The sequence below is a fragment of the Scyliorhinus canicula genome, chromosome 11, assembly GCF_902713615.1.
Source record: "Scyliorhinus canicula chromosome 11, sScyCan1.1, whole genome shotgun sequence".
Taxonomy (NCBI): domain Eukaryota; kingdom Metazoa; phylum Chordata; class Chondrichthyes; order Carcharhiniformes; family Scyliorhinidae; genus Scyliorhinus; species Scyliorhinus canicula.
The window spans coordinates 158,099,103-158,117,990 of record NC_052156.1 but is presented as its reverse complement, the minus strand read 5'-3'; the positions used below and the strand labels follow the sequence as shown (position 1 = coordinate 158,117,990).

The following is an 18,888-nucleotide window of genomic DNA, read 5'->3' as shown; positions in this document are numbered from 1 at the left end:
GGGCAGCCCTGCAAACTATGTCCACATGTTTGGGGCATGCCCGGAGCTTAGGGTGTTCTGGCAAGGGTTCACGAGGGCAATGTCCTAGCCCGGGGACGCATTTTATTAATGTGGAGGGACTCGAAGCCCCCGAGTGTAGAGACTTGGGTTACCAACATGTCTGGGTTTCTCAGCCTCGAGAAAATAAAGTTTGCCTTAAAAGGATCTACGCTAGGGTTCTCTCGCAGGTGGCAGCCGTTCGTCGATTTTCTCGGGAAAATTAAAATGTCAGCAGCAGCAGCAATCCGTTGGGGGGGGGGGGGGGGAGAAAGAGTGCTTTATTTGGATGGTGTGGGAAGACTGCGTCGCGTGGGGTAATGTCTATTTAATTGTTATTGGTACATTCTCTTTTTGCACTATGTTAATGTTCACTCTAGTTTGTTTTGTTATGGTTACTACTGTTTTATTATGAAAAATTCTGCAAAACCTTAATAAAAATACTTTAAAAAAAAGATGTGTGGGTAGGGGCCGGCGAACCATGCGCATATGTTTTGGGGTGCCGAAGCTGAAGAGATATTGGTGTTTAGGATGTTATCTAAGATAGTGGGGGTGGAGGTCTGGACCCAATGGTGACGATTTTTGTGGGGTGTCACAAGTGCTGGAGCTTCTTGGGGGGGGGGGGGGGGGGGGGAAGGCCGATGTTGTGGCTAACGCCTGTCTAATTGCCCAGTGAAGGCTCCGTTAAATTGAAGGTCGGTTACACCACCGTGGCTTGGCTGGGGGACTTGTACGACTTTCTCCGGTTGGAAAAGATTACGTTTATATTGAGGTGGTCAGCTTGGGGCTTCGAGATGCTGTGGGGGTGTTCATGACACTGTTTGAGGAATTGTTCGTTGTGGGGGAGGGGATGAAAGGGGAAAAACTGTACAAACTGTGGACTGTGACTGTAAGGAGTGTGCATTTTATGTTTTTACACATGTTTGGAATAAAGTACATTAAAAAAAGACATGGGTCTCTTTGTTCCTTCATTCAAATCGTTATAACAGGAGAAACAGGGAATACAGATCCCCGAGTATTCGGGTCATATACCACTAATGAGAGAATTAACCATCATTTGCTCTTACCACCTGACCAATTACCACTCTATGTCAGGTTACCTCCTGTTCCACATGCTCTCGCTTTTGGTAATATAATCATTTGCACAGGACCTATCAACTTCCTTCTTAAATTCTATAGACAACATCCATCGATATTCCATTACCCAACATGACAGTAACCTCCACTATAAAATGCAACCAGACGTGTCAGTCCATTTTATAACTCCAAAAACTTCAATTAGGTTATGCATAAAAGCTGTTAAAAAACAAAGGGCTCATAACACGCTGATAAAAGTTCTAGTCTATGTGGTGATATGAAGAATATTAAGTATTTGGTCAAATAACCTGTAATATTAAACAACGGATGTTGAGCTATCTTGAGACATCATGAAAAGCAAAAAAAGAATGTTACCATAGATGTCAAAGTGGGGAAAAAAATTCCATTAACAGTAAAACACAAGAAACCAAACTTGTTCAAATTATTTTTTGTAACTTTAAAAAAGTACAGTCACATTAAAATAGAATACACAGCTATAAAACTGCTGCAGATTACTTAAGAAAATAGTGTGAATATATAAATTCTACAGTATTTACCACTGCTGATACATATATTTCAGACAGCAGGTTTCATTTGCTCCATCTCATTTAACGTATACTATACAGCCAGTCCATATTAAAGACTCATGATTAAGACTTAAAGGATTATTACAAATAATTACATATCTCAACAAAATTACCTGGGTTTTTCAGCGATTGTTTCAAGCGAAGAGTTGAACAGGAAATGAACAGTTTAACTTTATTTATTCAGATCGGAATATCTCCAAGTGTTATATTGATAATTTAATTTCCACATTTGATTTGTGTATATAATATATACATACACTCATACCATATACATATACACACAGTAGTGTTTTACATACATATAGTCAGTTGATAATGCGTTTGAATCAGTGTTTAATTAATTTAAATGTTCTTTCAGTGTTTTTCTACTCTGCTGAAATATTTTCAACCCCAATCCAGTCTGCCTGCAAACATCTACACAATCTGCAGCATATATATTCTCTGTTCCTTTCTAGTTAAAACCATTAAAAAAAGTCAATATGACATTTACATTGCAGGATACAACTAGCTTTCTGGAAATAAGTTGGGCATCATTAGAAAATGAAACAAAAAACTTGCAGTCATGAATACAAAGGAAACTGGTCCAAAAACCACCTTATCCCGGCTCAGAAATCCATTAATACCATTTTAACTTCCAACCAAAACAAGACAATATGTTCATTGGAAACCAATGGTTTGACTTATCAGGATAGCTCCTGTCATTCAACAATGTTTGATAAATACTGGAGGGAAAATAGTTCCTGCAAATGCATTCAGATGCACGTCGGTGTAAAATGTAAATATCGCCACAGTCTCGGAGGACAATAGGCTGTTCACACTTTAAGAGTGGACTGGTGGTGATTTAATCAGAGGGTCTCCTTACCTTAGGTGAGGGGCAAGGTTCAGAAGGCAGGGCCTTCCTGGTATGGGAATTCAATCCGCGCTGTTGATGTCACTCGTCACGAACCAGCTGTTCAGCCAACTAAGCTAACCAAATCCCCAATTTCCATCCAAAGTGAAACATTTCTTTATTTTCCAAAAAAAACATTTTTTGCACAAATCATGTCATGATGCACTGGTCGCAATTAAAAGTAATATGAAAACCAATGTGCACGAACATTACAAAAATGTTTGTGGTTTTGTCTTGTATTGCACCTGTAATACATGATACCTATTAATTTATCACAAGTGTGATGGCACTGGTCTGAATGCATTCAACATTCCTGTGCAAATACTGTGAGAAAGTACATGATTAGTTTTGATGCTGACAATCTAACAGCCTGAGCAGTACAGGAAATGCAGTCCAGGTACCTTTTTTGGAAGTGATTAAATATAAGAACTCAAATGTGACATGGGGAAGTTTTCAGCATACTCTCGAACTTCAGACTAAAAAATCTGCAACAAATATTGAATAAAAAAAACTGCACGTTAGGGTTACACATTAACAATTCCAGGACTGAGCTGGGTAATGAGAAGACGACAACGAATTGTAAGCCAATCTCTCAAAAATCGTACAAATAAGGAATGTTGTGGAACATCACTTAAATGCATGCTTAAATCTGCTGCTTGTTGGCACCAGAACACCACCAGTAGATGCTCAATTTCAGGTGAAGTGGTTGATGTCCAGTTTTGGTTGGTGATTTTCTTTATCAGATTTTGTTAATTTTGGTTACCAGATATATAGAAGAAATACCGTCAGTATACTTTTGTCAGGAAACTTTCATAATTAGAAATCTCACCCAAAATTTTAGACGATGCTACAAACTTCTTTTCTACTGTATAACTTCGTAAATACAGATATATTTTAAAAGTAAGTGATTTTCTATTTTAACACTGTTCACATCACTTTTTTTTAAAAAGGAGGCAATCAGTATAGTTTCAAAGCAATACTGATTCGGGAATGGCTCTTCTATCCGTCTGAGGTTTTCCATAATATTGGGGACCAATCGGAGTTGTATTTGGATATCTTGTTTGTGCATGTGGATCAGGATATGGTGAAGTTCTATTATGTATATTGCTGCCAGCTAAAGCCACACCTTGGTAGCTAAACTCTGGGACAGGAGTCTGCTGTGCATTTTGAAAACTGGGTGATCGTTGCATATTTCCTCTGTACCTTATGTCAGTTTCCTGATTCCAGTGTTGTTCATATTGCTCTTGCTTTCGTCTGTAATGTTGTTGGTATTCTGGTGAATGCTGTTGTGTACCTTCATATGGAGCTTTCTGCCTTAAATAGTTGGTTGTGTTCACTGAATCATATTCTCCACGGTGGTCTAACGGTTGCGCTGCAGTTCTGAATGTTTGTGAAGAATTAGAAAATTGGCGGCCAAGAGTGAAGGAGTTCATTCTATTCTCTTGATAGTCTGGCAAATGTGCTAGCTTTGGACCATATGGCCTGGTGTCATGATTTGTTCGACCTCCAGACATATTGTAACTGTACTGTGGCATGTCTTTAGCTCTGGTGGGGGAGTACTGTGGCAGGCTACCATGATATCCAGGAGGGCTAGTGTAGGATGGTGGCAAAGAAGGTTGACGCTTTATTAAATATCTTTGGTTGGAACTTACTGACCCAGAATGAGTCCTTGGAGGTCTTGCTTGAGAATTTGCACTGATGCTACTTGTATTGCTTGATAATGGTGCAGGCAATAGCCTCAATGGACTGGTATTTTTCAGCATGGCTTCTGGAGACAGAGCATTATGTTGAGCTACCCCAGGCTCTCTCTCTTCCACCATCTCTTCAGCACGATGTTCACATTCATGATCCACCCCAGGAACATTGTCATATTGTGAAGCATTTGAATCTCTCTTTGTTTCATCAACCTCAATAATCATTGCTTTTGTTCTACCCACAAGTGTCTCCTCAGGACTGGATGGGGAGCTTGCTGCATTACAGTTTCCAGTTCTGCCCTTGTCATCCACAGAATGTTTCAAACTTGCATCTGAAATTTTTAAGCCTGAAGGTTTGTTCCACTTTGGTGCAAAATCTTTCTTAACAGTTGGGTTTGCATTTGAGTTCTGGTTTGCAGTCGCATTGTTAAGTTGTCTAGGATTACCATGCATCAATGCATGCTGTGGTGGGAGCCCAAGCTGCTTTTTCACATCAAGATCCGGCAGGACTTTCACTTTGCCTCCTTGATTTTCTAAAAGGTCCACCCTTTGTGATTTAACAGTTGACTTTTCCAAAGAGCTCTTTCCATGTCTGTTGTCAGGCTGTTTCTCCTGTAGTTTCTCAGGTGATGTCTTTCTGTCTTTTCTCCTTGATGCTGAAGGTCCTACTTTAGCTGTGTTGTTCTGTCCATTGATCATGTGATTGCGAACAGGTGGTTCTTGGTGCTCCACAGATATCTGGCCAAGTATTTTCTGTGGAAATTCTTCAGGTTTACCTGAAAATGAACATTGGAGTAGAGTATTTAGAGAATATCATTTATATTCCATTTCATAGAATTTACAATGCAGGAGGAGACCATTCGGCCCATCGAGTATGCACCGGCCGTTAGAAAGAGCACCCGACTGAAGTCCACGTCTCCACCCTATCTCCTTAACCCAATAACTCCATTTAACCTTTTAGAAACAAAGGGGCAATTTAGCATGGCTAATGCACCTAACCTGCACACCTTTGGGCTGTGGGAGAAAACCGGAGCATCTGGAGGAAACCCACACAGACACGGTGTGAAAATGCAGACTCCACACAGTCACCCGAGCCAGAATTTAACCCAGGGCCCTGGAGCTGTGAGGCCACAGTGCTAACCACTGTGCCACCCTGAAGTTGATATTTCAAGTTGATATTTCTAAGTATGTTAGGAATGATTTATTTGCATGAAAATGTTACCAGATTACTTATACCAATCAATTAACAGGGAAAGTACATTCAGTGTTAAACATTCACAATTTACAGTGGCCTTCCCAACATGCGAACCTTCAAATTGAAATTCTCGCTCTCTCTTCTTTTCTCCATCAGAACACTTTTAAGCCCAGGGTTCTCTCCTGGGTTGGATGCAGCTGAGAAAGGCCAACCTGAGAATTTCTAACTCTGCGAAGCCGATCTTTAATAATGGCAGGCTGCGGCCCAAATTTAATTCCAGCGAGGGATGGGGGGGGGGATTTGGATTAGAAGTCAGGCTTGCCGCCTCTGGAATGAGTGCGTAGGCTGCTAGGTGTGGGGGTGGGTTGGGTGGAAGGCCTGCCTCTGTGCTGCTTTCCACCCCTCATCCCTCCACACTCACCCCACTCCCCATTCATGTCAATCTATGCCCCCAATCCCTTCCCTACTCATACTCCCCATGCCATCACAAGCTCCTCTACCCAGCCCCATGGACCCTCAAACCATTCCCCCATGTCCCCACAATCCAATAGCCATTTATAGTCCCTGTGCCAACTTAATGTCAACCCATGACCCCACCATCACCCTTTTCCCTCCATGCTAACTCACCTCGTATTCTGCATGGCAAACCACAAGAGCCATGCTGACATAAAATAAAGTTGTGTCTACTGATTGCATCACTATTTTAAACAAACACTCATTATTTAAAAAAATAAATACATACAAATTCCTTGAACTAATCTCGTAAGAAAACAAACATTTCTAATCGATAACCACTTGGAATTGTCAACCTAACTGCTCAAACAGGTACCCTACTGTGATAATGTTAGTTTGTAAAATCAAGTCAGAATCGCAGTCATAAATCAGAATCCAATAATGACGTCCCTCAGGTTTATGTTATCAGACAGAACGAAGTATCAAGCAATGATTTTTGTGAACCCCAGACTTCAAAAAAAAATTTAAAGTCCCGCATAGTTAAAACTATTGACAGCATTGACAATTCCAATTAGTTTTGGGAGTATTTTACAGCTTGACAATTGCGGTGGGACAAAATTGTTGCTCTGCTCGCTTACATAAATGTCACTCAGTTTAAAGTAACACATTGCTCAGAGTTTTTCAGACATTTTGATAGAAGTTTTACATTCACAAATACTTAAAAGAATTATTGCTCAATTTTAAAGAATACAAAACAAGCTATAAAACAAAACAACCAACCAAAAACAACAGTCCCCCCCCCCCCCCCCCAACAGCTGACGGTGACCAGCTCTTTAAAGAACACAATAAAAGGTTACCATCTTTTGCGGAACCCCTCAATTGCACCCTTCAACTTATATTTAATTTTCTCAAGATGCAAAAACGATGTGATTCCCCAGCCACAAGGCATTGGTTGGAGAAGCTCCACTCCAACAGAACCCCGCCTGTGAACAATCAACAAGGTGAAGGCTAAGACATCTGCCCCCGCTCCTGTCTGCAACTTTGGCAGGTCTGACACCCCAGGTATGGCCGCTCTGGGACTTGACTATAATCCAACTGTAAAATCTCCAACATGGTGCTGACGAAGGAGACCCAAAACCTCATCAGCTCAGGACAGGACTAGGACATTCGCACATGGTTTGCCGAGCCCCTCCCACAGTGCTCACACTGATCTTCCTCCCTCTCAAACAACCGACTCAACTTAGCCCTAGTTAAGTGTGCCAGTGTACCATTTTCAACTGCATCAACCATGGTCTCGTGCACAACGAAGTGGCACTCACCCAACGCAAGGCCTTTGTTCTTTGTTCTCCAGCAGGATAACTGAAAAAAACGTACTCTTCTCCAGGTTTAACCAGAGAACGCACCAAACCGCTTCAACAATGCCATTTATGCACCCCAATGTGGGGACCGGGTCCAAAATGTATAGTAACAAATCATCTGTGTACGGAGACACCCAATATTCCATTTCCCCCTCACTATCCCACTCCACTCTCCCGGATTCCTCAACACAATGGCCAAAGGCTCTAATGCTAAAGCAAATAAGAGCAAGGACGTGAAGGTTTCTGGTGCAGCTGGAAATACTTCAAACTCATTATTCGTGCGAACACTGGCCTTTAGTTCTTTGCATAACAGTCTCATCCATGACACAAACTTGGGCTCAATCCTAAACCGCATCAAAACCGCAAACAGATACTTCTACTGCACCTTATCGAAGGCCTTTTCCCGCATACAGTGGCCCTAATACCTCCTGCTCCTCCCAACTTTGACAGGAAGAGAATTACATTCAACAGACGCCGCACATTAGAGGACCACTGCCGACGCTTTATAAACCCCATTTGATCCTCCCCAATATGCTTGGGAGACACTCCTCTAATCTGAGCTCCAGACCTTTTGCCAGGATCCCTACAGCTACGCTCAGTAATGAAATCGGTTGATACGAGCTGCATTCCACCGGTCCTCCTTCTTCTTCAAAAGGAGCGAGATAGATGCTTGCATCATAGCTCCGGGAGCAACAGCCGGGCCATTGAATCCTCAAATGCCTCCACTAACAATAGTACCAGCTGACTGACAAACTTTTGATAAAATTCTACCCATCCAGCCCTGGTGCCTTCCCTTCTGCATCTTTCAGATTGTCTTCTGAACTTCCTCCAGTGGTTCCTCTAACACTTTCCCGAACCTCCTCCTCCAGTGTAGGGCACTCCAACCCCTCCAAACACTCCCCCATGTTCAACCATACTCTGGTGATTCCGATCTGTATAGCTTCTCATAGAATGCCTCAAACGCCCTTCCCTGGTGCAGACACCAGCCCACCTCCCATATTCCACATCTGAACAATCTCTTGGGAAGCCTGCCATCTCAATGGCCAGCCAATAGGCAACTGGTCTTTGCCCCATTATCATACATCACTCCCTTTGTACGCCACAGCTGGCACACCACCTTATCCGTTGTTGCCAGGTTAAACTGCGTCTACAATTCCTTCTAGCCAATAGCTCCGGAGTAGGCTCCTCCTCATATTTACTGTCGACCTCTAGACTCCCATCTACCAACCACTGGCATTCCTCCCTGACCTGCATCAGGTGGATACACCTGCATCTTATATGCAATTATTTCTCTTCGCACAACCACCTTCAACACCTCCCATAACACCTACAGCGAGCCCTCCCCATTCCTATTAAAACCAACATACTCATCAATTGCCCTTGCCACCCTCACACAAAACCCCAAATCTGCCAACAGCCTTGCATCTAAGCTCTAGGCCAGCTGTTGGACCGGCCACTTCTCCAGCACCACATCTACCAGGTGAGGGGCATGATCCGAAATTACAATTGTAAAATATTGCGCACTCATCCCCCGGCAACAGCGACGTCCCCATAATATAAAAATCTATACATGAATAGACCTTATGCATGGGCAAGAAGAAAGGGAACGTTTTTTCCCCTATATATTTAGAGTACCCAATTCATTTTTTCCAATTAATGGGGCAATTTAGCGTGGCCAATCCACCTATCTTGCACATCTTTGGGTTGTGGGGGCGAAACCCACGCAAACACGGGGGAGAATATGCAAACTCCACACGGACAGTGACCCAAAGCCGGGATCGAACCTGGGACCTCGGCGCCATGAGGCACAGAAAGGGAACTTTTCCCCTTGGATGCAGAAACCTCCACGGGTCCGACCCTTCTATCTTTCTCATAAACTTAACAGACACCTTCCCCCACCCACCGAAGGGGACAAAGACATTGGCCTGGAATGGTCCACCTTTGGATCGAAGACTGTATTCCAGTCCCCCCCAACAAGGATCAATTAATGTTTGTCCATATCCGAGGTACTATCACTCTCTTCATAAAGTTCACATCACCCCAATTTGGAGCATACACATTCATATTCACAATTATTAAATAAATGATTATAATGTTGCTCTTAACATCTGCCCGTAAAAAAAGTTACAGTACAATGCTGTGTGCTCAAATCCCCATACTGATATAATTTGGAAAATTGTATGAAATACCGGGACAAACAATTTTGTTACTGTACCTGTACCGTTGCCTGTCACAAGGTAATATAAAACCAGAATTGGAGACACATACCAACATTATATTAAAAATATTAAACTGCAGAAAGATATTGGCAGCCAAGCAGTAGAGTTTATCAATGGACTGAAGGGCCAGAATATGAATGTAATACGACATGAATCCCAGGTCCCGGTTGAGGCCGCACTCACGTGTGCGGAACTTGGCTATAAGTTTCTGCTTGAAAACTCGAGAGCAAAAACTTATATCCAAGTTCCGGGAACTGGGATTCATGTTGCATTACATTCATCCCCGCCATCTGGCCTGGGTTTGCAAAATCCTACCAACTGTCCTGGCTAGAGACAATTCACACCTCTTTAACCTGGGGTTACCCCTATCTTTGGATCTGTAAAGATTTAATTATCTGCAAATGCTCGCATTCTAAGCATTGTCTGGCATCTTTGCATTTGTCTATATATATGTTTCTGGAACATACCTCTTCATTCACCTGAGGAAGGAGCAGCGCTCCAAAAGCTAGTGTTTGGAACAAACATGTTGGACTTTAACCTGGTGTTATAAGACTTCTTACTGTGCTCACCCCAGTTCAACGCCGGCATCTCCACATCATGGTCTAAAGATGGACAGGTTAGGTGGACTGGCCATGCTAAATTGTCCTTATTGTCCAAAGGTTATTTGGGGTTAGGGTGTTATGGGGATAGAGCAGGGGAATGGGCTGCTCTTTCGGAAGGTCGATGCAGACTCGATGGGCCGAATGGCCTCCTTCTGCACTGTACCAATTTTACGAAATTCTATGGTCAGATTACAGAAGAGCTCCAATGCATAACGTTAAGGAGGTTTGAAAACTAGTCTGGTCAGCCATCATTGCAACTGTGAAATTAACAGCAATTTCTGGCATCCGCACATGTGCACTTAAAATAGAAATCCAGAAGTTGCGATCAGAGATTCCCTGCTCATTCATAGCATGTGATAAAGTTACCACGGATGACTATCTTGAGAAATCACTTGGGGATGTCAACTCCCCTTTGACATAATATCACCAAATTAAAAACCTAAAAGTCTGCCTTGTCAAATGATGTGTAATGCTTTAAGCCATAACTCCTGAGCAACCTCGCCGGCCCTGAAAATTATGCTTCTGGAATGATGTGCAACAGTACTTTTAATGGTGTACCAATAAAAAATTACTTTCAATCAACTTGCCTGCTCTTGAGAAACAGATTTTATATTTGTGAAATGTCAAACTTCATTATGATAAAAATATAATAGGTTTTTAATACAATGATTTAATTTTTAGTAAAGATTTGAGTACCCAATTCATTTTTTCAAATTAAGGGGCAATTTAGGGTGGCCAATCCACCTACCCAGCACATCTTTGGTTGTGGGGGTAAGGCTATTAATGTTGAAGATTGACAGTCGGTGTCAAAGACTGGGATTTTCGTCCCAGGCAAACACAGGGAAAATGTGCAAACTCCACACGGACAGGGACCCAGAGCCGGGATTGAACCTGGGGCCTCGACGCCGTACAATGATTTAATTTTTTAATGATATTTCAGCTTCTATTTTATTTGCAAATGTAAGTCCTTATGATTAATTCATTCTGTAGAAGGGTGGCACGGTGGCGCAGTGGTTAGCACTGCTGCCTCATGGCACCGAGGTCCCAGGTTCGACCCAGGCTTTGGGTCACTGTCTATATGGAGTTTGCACATTCTCCCCGTGTCTGCCTGGGTCTCACCCCCACGTCACAAAGATGTGCAGAGTAGGTAGATTGGCCACACTAATTTGTCCCTTAATTGAAAAAACAAAATTGGGTATTCTAAATTTGTGAAACAAAACAAAAAAAATTTCATTTTGTAAAATTATTTAAAAGCGAATGATAATGTATTTTACTTCCTAGTTTACAAATTCTTCAATATGATTTGGCTGCTTAGGCTGTTTGATGCCATCACTGTGACTGGATGCCGGGAGATTGCCTAGACTTGGTGCTATAATCAAACAAACGTGAAATCCACGTCACACGTTGTTGGATCCATGTGGGGAGCTTTCTTTGAGGTCAATGGCAACATTGTTGCTGACTGCAAAATCTGGGCCACCATCTTTTTGAGGCAGTGCATTCTGCCCTGCACCCCATCCCCTGCCAATCACAATCCCCCAACGTTTTACGAACAGTAATAAAACCTATCTTCAAGACTCGCCTAAATCTAACCTATCAAGCAGGTCTCCTTTAGCTTCCTTGTGCTAGGGTCTGATTTCATATCACGAAGCTCCTTGGGCTCTTTTGTGATCATAAAAGGACAAATTGGAACTGCTTTAATAATCTTTGCATCACAGGATATCAGTGGGGTGACAGCAAATCCTCTTCAGGGAGGATTGAATAAATGATGAGGAAAGTGCATTTAGTTCCATTCCTAAATTAATAGTTGAACGCATTTTTGAACATGTTTTAATAAATAGATTGTTCACGAGGCGTCAGACACAAATGGACATTTATGACTTTTGCGATGACTGATCTGTCAAATTCAAAAGCATTAATTTGAGAAAATATATTTTAATACTAAGGAAAGGATGCCATGTTATGCATTTTATTTATAACTGCCTGACTTGTAATATCTTACATGAAATTCGTAACCATACACCTTCAAACTGGCAACACAAAGCAATTGTAGCATCCATAGTGAAAATATTGATATTTATAGATATTCACACACAGTCAAAACTGTCAAACATTAATCCCATTGGTACATTTTCAAGAGGGACCACTGCCAAACAAATTATTTTCTTTCATTTCTGGAAAATCCATAAATGACAAAAAATCACAATAGATATGCAACAAAGGGGCTGCAAGAGAAGCGAATGACAGCAAGACATTAATTGATGCAACCAGAGGAACTTTCTTATATGCAAATGCAACATAAAGAGCAGCATCCAAAAAGAGGTGAAAAAGGCATGCCCAGTTCAGTGTGGCCATGCATGATTTCAAATACCCGTTTCCCACATTAATGGAATATTTCATCAAACCTATGAATATAGGAAACGGATTTGGATTACCAGGAACATCATGATTCAGATGAACTTTGTGAGATTAAGGACCAAACTGATACCAGAGCTTAACCACCCTTGCATTCAAACACCCCAAGTAGAGAGTGGTAAGATTTGTAAGCATTGTTCACTGCTCTGAAAATTGTAATTATTTGAATATTATGCACCCTCTGTGGATTTCAAAATACTATATGTGTAAATGTATTAAACAAAATCAACTTTCTGTCTGATGTGACTTTCTCCAGCAGTTTTCTCCTCAGCTTTGCTGAGAATTGCTCGGGACGAAAATCCCAGTCTTTGACACCGGTACTGTCAATCTTCAACATTAATAACCTTATCCACAGATTTAGGTTTATACTCCAATTTACACGGAGAGAAAAAAAAAGAATGCAAAAGAGCAAGAGCTAGAAAGGTGGTAACGAAAAACAGGGAAAGTATTAACCTGTGTAGTTGACCTTTAAACTCCAATTTATTAAATTCAGATTACTCCGGATGTGTGCGTCTGGACCTTATTTGGAAGAAATTATCCAGTGCAATATGATGATCTTTACACAGCGCGATGTATTTCTGATTCTATTATTTAGAAAATAGTTTATCCCAAAGGCCTGGAATATTTCTGAAGCAACTTTCAACTCCCCAAGTGATATCCCACTGGGAAATCTAGAGCCTGATTTAGTCCCTTTTACAATATTCCACGAATTAACCAGGAACATTGTCATTTAGAAATATTAAAGGACTCTTCTAAAAAGACACATAATTTCCCCAGGTGAGTGCACAGTTTCAAACTAAAGGGTCTTTTATTTAAGATGAAGGTGAGAAGGGACTTATTTTTTCACAGGGCCATTAAACTTTGGAATTCTCTTGCTCAGAGAACAGTGGAGGCTGGGTCATTGAATATATTCAATCAGAGTTAGACAGATTTTTGGTTGACAATGGAGTTGAGGGGATTGGGGACAGGTAAGAAAATGAAATTAATGCCACAATCAGATCAGCCATAATCTTGTTGAATGGTAGAACATGCTCAATGGGTCAAATGGTCTACTCTTGCTCTTATTTCTTATGATATTCTGTCTATTGCAAAATTTTGGTTTAGATTACTTGGCACTAAAACAGATACAAGATTTCAATTATAACAATCCCCTGAGACAAACGTCACCTGTGTATTTTGAAAACTTCAAAAAGACATAAATTTTAGCATTGAAATAATTAATTCCAGAGATTTAGAAATTGCAAGTAACCTGGAGCGAAGAATTTAGTACACCCACAACATGAATTATCAGATACAATTTACATATAAACATTAGCAACTGTTTTGACAAAACCTCACTGGAAGACACAGATGCTCACTAGCTTGAAGTTTTCACAATCAGAATTTCATAAATGTGGGGAAAATGTAACCCTATTTTGCCAAAGCAGCTTTCATCAAAACTCAAAATAAAGAAAACAATTGTGATCTGTTGCCCCACCAATTGCTGCTGTAGAGGTGAAAGTGGCCGCCAGGCAGAGTGAGATGTTTTGTATCTGCCGATGAAGAGAAAAGAAACAAAACAAGAGGACTGAGGTAGAAAGAAAGCAAGATATCAATTACGATACAGAAACAATCTCTGAAAGCCTTGTCAAAGTTTTGAGTTCATGAAAATAATAATAATAATAATCTTTTATTGTCACAAGAAGGCTTACACCGCAATGAAGTTACTGTGAAAAGCCCCTAGATGCCACATTCCGGCGCCTGTTCGGGTACACAGAGGGAGAATTCAGAATTCTTAGCTGGTACGGGAATTGAAACTGCGCTGCTGGCCTTGTTCTGCATCACAAACCAGCAGTCTAGCCCACTGAGCTAAACCAGAAAACCAACTCGAAGAAGGTTTTCAAGTTTGAAGTTCATCTTAAACTTTAAACTCCTATGGTAATAATAATCTTCATTCTTGTCACAAATCGGCATACATTAACACTGTGAAAAGCCCCTAGACGCCACATTCTGGCACCTGTTCGGGTACACAAATGTGAATTTAGAATGTTCAATTCATGCCAACAAGCATGTCTTAATAATAATAATAATAATAATCTTTATAGTCACAAGTAGGCTCACATTAACACTACAATGAAGTTACTGTGAAAAGCCCCTAGATGCCACATTCCGGCGCCTGTTTGGGTACACAGAGGGAGAATTCAGAATGTCTAAATTACCTAACAGCACGTCTTTTGGGACTTATGGAGGAAACTGGAGCACCCAGAGGAAACTCACGCAGACACATGGCGAATGTGCAGACTCCACACAAACAGCAACCCAAGCCAGGAATCGAACCTTGGACCCTGGAGCTGTGAAGGAACAGTGCTAACCACTGTGTCTTTCATAGAACATAGAACATAGAACGATACAGCGCAGTACAGGCCCTTCGGCCCTCGATGTTGCACCGACATGGAAAAAATCTAAAGGCCATCTAACCTACACTATGCCCTTATCATCCATATGCTTATCCAATAAATTTTTAAATGCCCTCAATGTTGGCGAGTTCACTACTGTTGTACACAGGACTTGTGGGACGAAAGAAACCGGAGCACCCAGAGGAAACCCATAGATATACTGCGAGAGCGTGTAGACTCCGCACAGACAGTGGCCCAAGCAGGAATTTGAACCTAGCACCCTGGCACTGTGATGCAAGTGCTAACCACTGTGCTACCGTGCCACCAATCAAGAATTGCCATCAACAGACTGAAAGTGGGATTTCTTTAATAATTATTTTAAAATATACTTCAATATATTTGAATAAAATTTGACAAATTCAAGTATTAGCCAAAATGAATTGTAAAATAATATTTATGAATTAATATTACTAAACACAAGCAAAATTAACATTTCACTTTCTGGTGGCTCCTTGATTAGCAAAAGCCACTTGTCGAAACTATGCATTTTTTCAGGCACAATACTCGTTATGATCAGTCACAGTAAGAAACTGAAGTACTCAAATGAATATTTCAGATAACATAGCTTTCAGCTACAGATAAATCTCAAACTACGGTGTAACATCCATAGTTTACGAAGACATAAAAGCTACAAAAATCCTACTTGTGAAGCCTTTGAATTAAAAGATAAACTAACTACAAACTATGTTAAATGATCAGGAAAAAACAATGCTGCACTTGACACAATCTCCCTTTTTTCCTTGATGGAGTACCTCTGACTATGCACCAGCAACTGTAATTTCAAAAGTGAACGGTGACCTCCGGAGTACGATGACATCAGAGGTCAGCTTCTTTGTGGATCCCCTGAACCCACGGCTGCTCATTGATTAGTTGCCCTCTATGGCTGCTGTCCCACTAAATGTGCAAATCCAGTTCCATGCATGTACACACAATGAAAACGTCACTTTCATTGCTGCAGTGGTTCCCTAAAAATCCTCGGAAAAGCAATACCAAATGATCAATATAAATCTAGAAGATAGGCAATTGGATATTGTTATACCCACATTTTTCATTGACCAGCCAACAAACGTAAAAGTGACTCATTGGTCTCAGGATATGATTCTCACTTGGGGGCTTTCATTGAACAAATCTGGGAAAAGTCCCAGATTCAAATCCTGGATGAGCCGTTGCATGTATGCATCAGCTGTGGCTAAGTTGGTCGGACACCTGCCACTGAATCACAAAGTTCATGATTCACAACCCCTTCAGCACCCGAGAAAAATTAAAACGCTGACAGTCCAGGGTGGTACTGTACTGAGGAGCATTGTGCTGTCAGATATGTCTTTCGAATGAGATGATAAACTGTGACCCCCATCTGCCTGTTTGGCTGTTGGCAAAGGACAAAATCAATTTGGTTGGAGCTAAGGGACACAAAAAGTGCAATTACATTGCTTGGTATAGTCTAAGTCACCAACTAGTGGGAAGGGAGTAGAGTAACAATTTTGCAAAAAAAATTGCAAAGTAATTACTCTGGGGGACTTTAATTACCCAAATATAGACTGGATAGTAGTGGTTTAAAAAAAAGGCAGAATGGTGCAAGAGTTCCTAGAATGCATTCTGTTAAATTTCCTGCAGGAATCCTCCTCAATGAAGAGATCCCCAAATCTCTCAATCAATGCCCGTTGCCACCGCCTAAAGCCCTCGTCCAGCCTCCTGGAGAAAACCTGTGATTACCAACACCCCCTCCAGTCTGTTGCCTCCATTGCCCCCACACTCTCAGGGCTGTCACTACCACTGGACTTGTGGAGTAACGAGCCGGCGAGAACGAGAGGTGCCGTTAACAGAGCCTCCAGACTCGTGCCCTTGCAAGATGCTGCCTCCACTCACTCTCACATGACTTTCTCCCACACCCATTTCCTAATCATCGAAATATTGGTCGCACAGTAATAGTTAATAAAGTTCGGAAGGGCCAAGCCCCCCTCGCCGCGCCCCCGCTCAAGAAGGTCCTTCTTCACCCTCGGGACTTTCCCAGCCCATATAAAACCCAAGATGGCCACGTTCATCTTCCTATAAAATGCCTTGGGGATGAAGATTTGGGAGATACTGAAACACAAACAGCAATCTCGGGAGGACTGTCATCTTCACAGTCTGTACCCTCCCCGCCAATGACAGCGGAAGCACGTCCCATCTGCGAAAATCCCATTTCATTTGCTCAATCACCCTGCCCAAATTTACTGTATGAAGCTGAGCCAAGTCCCTTGCCACTTGAATCCCCATGTACCTAAAACTCCTTCCCACCACTTTGAACGGCATCTCCCCCAGTCTCCTCTCCTGCCCCCTTGGATTGCAAAATCCTCACTCTTGCCCATATTCAGTTTGTAACCTAAGAACCAGCCAAATTCCTCCAATAATCCTAGAATTCCTGCGATTCCCCCCAACGGCTCTGTTATATAAAGGAGTAAATCATCCACCTAGAGCGAGAACCTATGTACTACCCCCCCCTCTCGCTATCCCCCGTCAAATGTTCAATGCCCTCAGCTCCATTGCCAAAGGCTCTATGGCCAGGGCAAATAGTGGGGAGAGTGGACACCCCTGTCTTGTCCCCCGGCACAGGCTAAAATATTCTGATCGAACCCGGTTGGTCTTTACATTCGCCACCGGTGCCTGATATAGTAACCGGACCCAATCAACAAATCCCTGCCCAAACCCAAACCTTCCCAGGACTTCCCACAGGTACTTCCACTCCACCCAATCAAAGCCCCCTTTTCTATGCTGTTGCTTGGAGATGTTAAAGACTTTTTAGTAAAGCAAGGCAATAGAACTAGTTCCATCAGTGAGACGTTCATGTCACATGATTCCTACCTCCTCCACTCTGGCTTTGATAAAGGGTGTGCATCCCTTTGTCTGGGTCCCTAAAATTGTCAAATGTTCCAAACATTAAGGCTTAAAAGGGAAGTTGTGGGTCCTCTGTCCTAGCAGATGAATAGCCCCAGGTCAGGCCTAGCATATCAAATGCATATGGTCTTTGCATCCGTTCTCTGCAGCTCGCAGGAGTCGCGAAGGACTAAATGGTTTACTCTGCATCCTTAGACTGGGATCTCTGGTTCTGGACCACTTCACCATTGGGAACATCCTTCTTGCATATACTCTGTCAAGTCCAGTTAGAATTTAATACATTTCTACAACATGTCTTCCCACACCCCTCCCCCTCCATTCTTCTAAATTCCAGTGAATATAATTGTAATCGACTCAATCTCTCCTCAAACGCCAGTCCCGCCACCCCAGGAAGTAATCTGGTAAACCTTTGCTGCACTACCTCTATAGAAAGAACACCATTCCAGAGATAAGGAGACCAAAAGGCACACAATATTCCACGTGTGATTGCACCAAGGCTCTGTATAGTTGCAGCTAGATATCCCTGCTCCTTTACTCAAATCCTCTTGCGATCAAGGCCAACATACAATTTGCCTTCTTCACTGCCTGAGGCACCTGCATGCTCGCTTTCAGTGACGAGTGTGCGAGGACACCCAGGTCTCATTGCACATTCATCTCTCTCAGCCTATAATCATTCAGATAATAAACCACCTTCCTGCTTTTGCTACCAAAGTGTATGACCTCACATTCATCATTCATCCACATTGTACTGTATCATGCTTTTTCCCACTCACTGAGCTTGTCCAAATCACACTGAAGCGGGTCTGCAGCCTCCTTCCGCTCCTCTATCTCTTCCTTCGACAGTATCGTATCCTGCAACGCCAGGGGCGGCAGCCCAGGAAAGGATGGCACCTCTCTCTTTACAAAATCCCGGACCTGCAGCTCCCTGAAACCGTTACCCCAGGGCAACTCCTACTCTTCCTCCAGTCCTCCAGCTTCGCGAACCTGTCCCCCATTTTAAAAAACGCTCAACCCCTGCCAGCAGCCACCCCCGAAACCTCGCATCCAACCCTTCCGG

The 18,888-nt window shown here is 42.2% G+C and overlaps 1 protein-coding gene across 6 annotated transcripts in view; it reads right to left on the bottom strand.

Annotated features, from left to right (window-relative positions):
• Positions 1 to 1,546: 1,546 nt before the first annotated feature.
• usp6nl (USP6 N-terminal like) overlaps positions 1,547 to 18,888 on the bottom strand; it is a 277,494-nt gene continuing 260,152 nt past the window's right edge. For 5 of the 6 annotated variants that reach the window (XM_038811849.1, XM_038811850.1, XM_038811846.1 and 2 more), the window contains one exon: positions 3,558 to 5,059. In XM_038811849.1, the coding sequence (XP_038667777.1) occupies positions 3,558 to 5,059 (1,502 nt within the window). Of the gene's footprint in view, positions 5,060 to 18,888 lie in introns of all 6 variants that reach the window. The other variant, XM_038811844.1, reaches the window with a different exon arrangement.